The 8,548-nt window shown below is 39.1% G+C and overlaps 1 protein-coding gene across 1 annotated transcript; it reads left to right on the top strand.

The window, feature by feature from the left end:
- Window positions 1-1,075: 1,075 nt before the first annotated feature.
- On the top strand, window positions 1,076-1,996 carry LOC131413940 (olfactory receptor 12D1-like). The gene has a single exon (XM_058554947.1). The coding sequence runs from the start codon at window positions 1,076-1,078 to the stop codon at window positions 1,994-1,996; it is 921 nt and encodes a 306-aa protein (XP_058410930.1).
- The last annotated feature ends 6,552 nt before the right edge of the window (window positions 1,997-8,548 follow it).

The raw sequence follows: 8,548 nt of genomic DNA, 5'->3' as shown, positions 1-8,548 counted from the left end.
CCAGGATTTAGAGCTGGTTTGCCTTCTTATGATGGGCCCCTCATTGTGTTTGTGAATCATGAAGGCTCTTTACTTCCTACATTTTTATTGCCATATCCCATTCTCAATTCAACATGCCTGACTCTAGATATTCTCCAAAGTAAATATGTAATCTCTAAATATTTAAATTGCAGTGAAATAAGTCATTTAGTACAGAGTCTGATTGATAATGTTCTTTAAATGGCAGGAAAAGTTTTTTTCCCCAAAGGAATTTTTGATATAACTTTGTTTTGTGGGTCAGAGAAATGAAAATGATACTTGGCATATCATTTGTATCTTAACAGGAGCAGTAAATTTTAACAATATACAAAATAGACGTGGCTGTCAAAGAAAACTACTCCGAATTGCTTGAAGCCAGCCTTTCATGGAGGTGTAGTAGAGGTTAGATAATTTCTCACAATTTCCTCCAGCTATAATGCCTGGAGTCGCATGGGTTTCCCTAGTTGTAGAAGTGTTCCCTAATTATATAAGCTTTTATTCTATTCACATCAAATCTTTTTCTTCTCCTCTCAGGAATTGTCCAAACCTTGAATGATTCCCCTTCTATAGGAAGCACTCCAATCTCTGCACTTCTATTAGATTTCCTTATAGGTCTTATTATTCTCTCCCTGTCTATTTTTTCTTAAGTAAAAACCCCTTAGGTGGTTTCTTACTAGGTCAAGAGATAGCAGAGAGAAAATTTTGCTCCCTGTTAATGCCAACTCAGGAGATGCAAGGAAAATTGTATCAGAAGGTAGATGTTCACAGTCAAAGAATATGATAGGTTGGCAACATGCTCTGAATCCCTAGAAGAAAGAAAAATATTAATGATAAGTTTAATGACAAAAAAAATGATTGAGTTACAGTCCATAACCAACATGTAACCTTAATATTTAATAGTCAAAATATTGTGCAACCTCTGAAGCTGGAACTATGTAAAACAACAATGTTCTCCTTCAAAATATTGTTGTCTTGGTAGTAACATTCTAGACTGAAAAGACTCTAATTCCCATCAGAGAGAGCATTCCATATATTCTTTTGTCTTTTCTTTTAAGTGATGCTGAATCAAACCTCAGTCACTGAATTTCTCCTCCTTGGAATAACAGACATCCAAGTACTTCAGCCTTTTCTCTTCGTGGTTTTCCTTGCAATTTATGTTCTCATTGTGGCTGGAGCCATCCTGATGATTGTCATCTTAGATCCAAGACTGCATTCACCTATGTATTTCTTCCTGGGCAATCTGTCATGTCTAGATATCTGCTACTCCACAGCGACACTGCCAAAGATGCTAGAGAACATCCTCTCTACACATAAAGCAATTTCTTTCTTGGGATGCATAAGCCAGCTTCACTTCTTCCACTTTCTGGGAAGCACCGAGGCCATGTTGTTGGCCATAATGGCCTTTGACCGCTTTGTGGCTATCTGCAAACCACTGCGTTACCCTCTTATCATGAATCATCAGCTCTGTACCCAGACAGCTATCACTATCTGGTCCATGGGTTTTTTCCATGCCCTGCTGCACTCCATAATGACCTCTCACTTGAAATTCTGTGGTTCCAACCATATCCACCACTTCTTCTGTGATGTTAAGCCATTGCTGGAGTTGGCCTGTGGGAACACTGAACTCAACCAGTGGCTGCTCAATACTGTCACAGGGACCATTGCCATGGGCCCATTCTTTCTAACACTTCTCTCATATTTCTACATTATCATGTATCTTTTCTTCAAGACCCATTCTTGCAGCACGCTTCAGAAAGCACTGTCCACTTGTGCCTCCCACTTCATGGTAGTTATTCTTTTGTATGCTCCTGTTATCTTCACTTATATTCGTCCCACCTCTGGTAGCTCAATGGACCAGGACCGGATCTTGGCCATTATGTACAGTGTGGTCACTCCTGTACTAAATCCACTGATGTATACTTTGAGGAACAAGGAAGTGAAGGGGGCTTTGAGTAGAGTGATTACAAGGAGGATCTGACTTGAAAAAATCTAGAGAACTCTTCTGAGGCATAAATAAACAGGCAATGAGAAAGCTGAGATGTGAAATTGTACCGCTTCTCAAACGTTTACAATATATATAACCAAGGGAACTGAATAAAGGAAAAATAAGTGGGATTGTCCAGTCTAGCTGTGTTAAATAACACATTCATGGGTAATATGTAAGAAACTTGAACAAACAGAATTCCAGCCATGGAACCCTAATGTTGAATTTGCTTTAAGAATATCAGTTGATACAACTGATTTGTTGTGTATTCTTATGTGTTCTTGAATGAAATCAGGAATAGAAATATGCCTATATTAACCATGTATTCAGCAGTTGGATAGTACTTAGGCATGTTTGTCTGTGTTGTCCCTCTAAGTAAACTTATTTTATTGTGAGCAATAAAATTATTATGCTAATATATATTAAAGATTTGAATTTAGGGCCATGATTACTCAATTGGAAAAGTAAACACTAACTCACATGGGAGTCAAAGGAAAATTTTAAGCAGTATGTCATTATTTCTTTTTTCTCCAAGCATGGAGGCAAGCAAGTAATTAAAACAAATAATGTTGTAATCACTAATTAACAAAGATAAAATAACCAATGGCTTATCTAAAAAGTTTTAGAACTTCTATCTCCAGAGATGTTTTATAAGTCAAACTTCAAGGATTACTGTAAAATATTGATAAAACAGGAAGCAGATTGACAAAAATTTCAAGAATGTCTTTCTAGCTCATTAGTGTCTTATTTTCCCCTCAGTCTTTGGTTATGGAGAATTATGAGTTTTATAACTCTTCCTATTTTTTTGTTTTGTTTTCCTATTTCTATACTTATTTTCACAGATTGTAATGTGATGTAACGTGATGTAATACCAGTGAAATACGAAAAATTCTTCAAAATTTTGTGTTGTTTTCCTTACTTGTCACCAAACTCATACTAAGTGAAAGCTATTAAATCATAATTGCAGAGGTATTTTTGGAGCTAATACATAAGAGGTACTAGGTTCCTTATTTTCAAAGTTCCTAGAAATGGCTGCCCTTGAAGGATTGTGAGTGTCAGCATTTATAACTATTTAGAGGCACAGACAGACAAGACAATGAAAGAATATTTTGAGCTCATGGATTGACTGTTCAAATTCTCTCCATTCATTTTTGTAAATCTGAACTATTTGGTTCTGACCTCACTCCCATGCTTCTTCTATCTTCCAACTCCACCTTCTTTGGTCCCTCAATCCAGTTTTGTTTATAAAGAATATGTGTGGAGAAGGCATCTTCTGGTCTGAACTCTCTCAGACCAGTATTTCTGTTGATCACAATTTTTGACATAATCCAAGCTGCATGGAGGCTGTGAACTGTAGAGGATCACCTGAGTTTTGGTTTTCTATTGCTGCATAATACACCAGCATCCCAACTAGAAGCTTAAAACACATATTTAATTAAATTGCTTTATTCTGTGGGACACCAATTGGGAAAAAAACAGCAGGGAAGTGTTGACTCTCCTCAATAATGTCTTGGGCCTCAGCTAGAATGACTTGAACAGCTGGGCATGGGATAGCTGGGAGCTGACCAAGTGTCTCTCTCTATTTCTCTCTTTTTCAGTTTCTCCATGTGGCCCTGATACACTCCTTCATCACTGATGCCTCGATAGACTTTTATATGGGAGCCAACATATAAGGCAAAAGCTACCAGTCATCTCACAGACAAACACAAGGATCAATATTAACATCATTTTTACCATACTTTTTTGGTCAAAATAGTCACAGGCCAACAAAGCTTCATAGAGAGAGGAAATCATTCTTACCTCTCATTGGATACAGATTCAAAGATTTTGCTAACATCCTTAATCCACCACAGTCCCAACTCTGGCTACTAATAATTTCCATTGTGCCCACATACAAAGTACACTTACTCTCCCTCCAAATAATCCTAAAATTTCATCCCATAATTGCATCAGTTCAAAGTCTAGGCCTTTTCATCTAAATCAGGTCAAACTACAGATGGGGGTTCTTTTTTGATCTGAAGATCTCTAAACTAAAAGCTCAAATTATCTGCTCATCACACAGGCAACACATAATGGTAAGATAGTACAGAATGAGCACCAAAGAAAATCTCATTCCAAAAGGGAAAATGTGAGGCACATAACAGTAATGTAGCAGTTGTGATATCCAGCTGGGGACATTTTTCTAACTCTGTTCTCTACTGCCCAAGGTGATGAAATTCAAGTGATGATGCCAATGAAATTCTCTTTAAAATATTTTAGGGTCTTATTATTCTTGCTGAGGTTTACTCAGTAGACAAATGCCACACTCACAAATCTCTTTGAGGCAGGTCTCTCTCTGCCTAGGATGAGAGTCAGGTTATTGTGGGATGACACCCTTAAACTTCTTGAACACACTTTCATCTGGTTGAAAGTGTCTATAAGCCATGTTTTTAAGATTCTTAGGGGCCTTCTGATCTAGCATAGAGGGTCTAGGAGGCCTGATCACGTGATTTTTAGAAACTTTTCTAGGCTATCCCTTTATCTTTCTGAGGTTTCAACAAAGGATCTACACCCAGACCTTTGAGATCTTTACCTAAAGTCATAATTTATTAACAGCATTCTGTATTTTAATCTTTGTCCAGAAGCCATTTCTTACTTCAAGAACCTTCTGCCACCTAGAGTTACTAGGACTGGTATACAGTTTAATTTTTTAAGCCTCAGAAGTCCCGACTCTCAAATTTTTTTATCATTTTGCTTGAAAATTGAATGCTTTGTTTCTTTAGTTCATATCATTCTTCCCTATTTTATAATAATCAACTAAAATAAGTTTCAACTGGCACTTTCACCATTCTTTCTGGTAATCTCACTAGAAAGATTCACGGGTTCCATAGATACCCATTCTATCTTTCATATTACCATAGACAACACTGTATATCTTTTCTTGCTTCCAAGACAATCATTAGAGTTAAATCTCTGCATAAGTTAAAAAACGATGCCCTGGGGCTATTAAGGATGGAAAAGAGATTAAACCCAAAGGAGCACAAGTATTAGCCAGCACGTACCAGTAGGAGTAATCACAGGATTGGATTTTGACAGTGCTTAATCAAGAGACTGGAACATAAAACTGAATAAACAATAATGCATTAACTTGGGGACATTGAATTCTTAGGCATGGAGGACCCCAGGAGATGTGGTAAATTTGCTGCTAGGATGACTCTTAGTAGCCTAGAGAAGTCAGTAGAACATGTTAATCAATGTTGAAATGACTGAGTTGCCCTGGCAGACCACAGAGAAAGGAATAAATTCAAGGAAAATGGAGATATTGGAATGGACATATCATGTGATGCCAAATAATCCATCATAATATTATGTTACATGAGAGAGGCTAGAGGAGATACACCATTCACTGAGGCAATTATGCTTGGTGGAGGAGTACTAAAATTACGAAGAAGTTCAGTGGTGACTCTCCTCTGTAGAACAGGGCTGATGATTGGAGAGGTAATAACACAGCTGGATCATTAACAGTGATGTAGAAGCAGGGTATCTAAGGCAATAGAGAACAGATAGTAGGACTGAACCACCAGAATCCAGCAATTGCCATAACTAACAGTGAAATCAGAGGATCAGCCAAGAGGACTTGACCCACAGGGAACTGCAGAAATAGTTGATGCAATATAGTGTCCCTAAAGGCAAAGTTAGTGAGAAATGAATGAGGATGTTGTTTGACATCTACAGTCAGAAGAAGGCAAGATTGTAGGGGGAGGAGACTGAGAGTACACTCCTGCAATAAAATATCACAATTCCCTGCTCAGTTCCTTGACCTAAGCCAATTTACAGATAAAGAACACATTGCCTAAAAATATATCCATGTCTCCCAGGAAGAACTGGCATACAACACCATGGCAAGCATTTATGGAAAAGATATCCCAAGTTCTTCCACAAAAGGAAATACCTCCACCCTTCCCCTCTGGTAACCAACAATCCAATCTCTGTCTCTATGTGATTGTTTGTTGTGGTTTTATCTTTTACTTATGAGTGAGATCATACGATATTTGACTTCCTCCCTCTGACTTATTTCACTTAGCATAATACTCTCAAGGTCCATCCACATTGTCACAAATGGCTGGATTTCATCATTTCTTATAGCTGAGTAGTATTCCACTGTGTACATATACCACATCATCTGTATCCATTCGTTGCTTGATGGGCACCTAAGTTGCTTCCAAGTCTTGGCTATTGTGAATAATGCTGCAATGAACATACGGGTGCATGTATCTTTATGCATTTGTGTTTTCACATTCTTGGGATAAATACTCAGCAGTGGAATATCTGGATTGTATGGTAGTTCTATTCTTAATTTTTTGCAAAATCTCCATGCTGTTTTCCATAGTGGCCACAGCAGTTGGCATTCCTACCAGCAGTGTATGCGAGTTCCCTTCTCTCCACATCCTCTCCAAAACTGGTTGTTGCCTATCTTGTTAATTATAGCCATTCTGACGGGAGTGAGGTGTTATCTCATTGTAGTTTTGATTTGCATTTCCCTGATAGTTAATGATGTTGAATATCTTTTCATGTGCCTGTTGGCCATCTGTATATCTTCTTTGGAGAAATGTCTGTTCAGGTCTTTTGCCCATTTTTTAATTGGGTTGTTAGTTTTTTTGTTGTTAAGATGTGTGAGTTCTTTATATATTTTGGAGATTAACTGCTTATCAGATATATGATTTGCAAATATCTTCTCCCAATCGTTAGGTTGTCTTTTCGTTTTGTTGATGATTTCCTTTGCTGTGCAGAAGCTTTTTAGTTTGAGGTAGCCCCATTTGTTTACTTTTCTTATTGTTTCCCTTGCCCAGTTAGACCTGGTACTTGAAAATATGTTGCTAAGAACGATGTCGAAGAACGTACTGCCTATGTTTTCTTCCAGAAGTTTCATGGTTTCAGGTCTTACATTCAAGTCTTTAATCCATTTTGAGTTAATTTTTGTGTGTGGTGTAAGATAATGGTCTACTTGCATTCTCTCCTTGTGGCTCTCCAGTTTTCCCAACACCATTTATTGAAGAGATTTTCTTTTCTCCATTGTATGTTCTTGGCTCCCTTGTTGAAAATTAGCTGTCAATAGATGTGTGGGTTTATTTCTGGGATCTCAATTCTGTTCCATTGATCTGTGCGTCTGCCTGTGTGCCAGTACCATGATGTTTTCGTTACTACAGCTTTGTAGTATATTTTGAAATCAGGGAGTGTGATACCTCCAGCTTTGTTCTTTTTTCTCAGGATTCCTTTGGCTGTTCTGAGTCTTTTGTTGTTCCATATAAATTTCAGGATTCTTTGTCCTATTTCTTTGAAAAATGTTGTTGGGACTTTGATAGGGATTGCATTGAATCTATAGATTGCTTTAGGAAGTATGGACATTTTAACTGTGTTAATTCTTCCAATCCAAGAGCATGGAACAACTTTCCATTTGTTTGTGTCTTCTTCAATTTCTTTCAACAGTGTTTTACAGTTTTTAGTGTACAGACCTTTCATTTCTTTGGTTAAGTCTATTCCTGGGTATTTTATTCTTTTTGTTGCAATTGTAAATGGGATTGCATTCTTAATTTCTCTTTCTGCTACTTCGTTGCTATTGTATAGAAACCCAACTGATTTTTGTATGTTGATTTTGTATCCTGCAACTTTGTTGTATTAAGTTATTATTTTAAAGTTTTTAGGTGTATTCTTTAGGGTTTTCTACATATAAAATCATGTCATCTGCCGGTAGTGCTTCCTTCCCACCATCAGTTCTAAATGTTGCAGAGGTGACCCCCATGTGGGCTATGTTTGTCCATCTGTTGTGGCATGGTTGCTCTTACTGTAGGTGCCCAGGGAGACTTGCCTGTCCCTCTGGCTGGGTTGTAGTAATGCTCAGCTACATGTGGCTGCTATGGACCGTTCAGTCTCTTTATCTGGTGTGGGGAGCGCCAGGACAGTTGGCTTTAAGGTCTAATAGCACATTCCTGTTGCAGTTTTTCTGTTAAGTGAGTAGGCCCCTAGTGTGGCTGGTTGTTGGGCTCAGGGGCTTACAATTGCTGTTAGCCTCTGGCCAATAAGGCTCGTGTCAGCTCTCTCAGGATTGCAGCTGGGTGGAGCTGGCCCAGGGCAAGAGAGCACCCAATTGTCTCAGGCTTTGGAGCATGGGGCTGATCCCTTATGTGGCTGTTTGAGAAGCACAACTCTTCTGCAGCTGACAATCCCCACCATCGATAGGGCCACACACACCATCAACACGGTCCTGCCCCATGCGTGTGCCCTGACCCTCTGAAGCACACCCAGTCACCCCACCACAGAGGCACCACACACCCCATCAATGCCCCATAGACTCTACCCACTCCTCGCTCAATCTCTGTCCCGCAGTGGTGGAGCCAGTCGCCCAGCTGCAGAGAATCCAGTCACCTGGCCTATGCAGGACCACAAGTTGCCCGAGGACTTGCTGTTGGCTCCGACAGTCCCTAGGACAGGCTGCATTCCCTGGCTGAGCTGGATTAAATCGGTGCTGTAGTGGGTGCGGCAGACCCTGGGCTGATGCAGAGGAAGACC

This window comes from Diceros bicornis, chromosome 14 (assembly GCF_020826845.1).
Source record: "Diceros bicornis minor isolate mBicDic1 chromosome 14, mDicBic1.mat.cur, whole genome shotgun sequence".
Lineage (NCBI taxonomy): Eukaryota > Metazoa > Chordata > Mammalia > Perissodactyla > Rhinocerotidae > Diceros > Diceros bicornis.
Note: the sequence above shows the minus strand (reverse complement) of the source record. Positions and strands in the feature narration are given on the sequence as shown.

Excerpts from the sequence above, each read along its gene's own strand:
- LOC131413940 (XM_058554947.1), top strand. The coding sequence starts at position 1,076 with ATGCTGAATCAAACCTCAGTCACTGAATTTCTCCTCCTTGGAATAACA.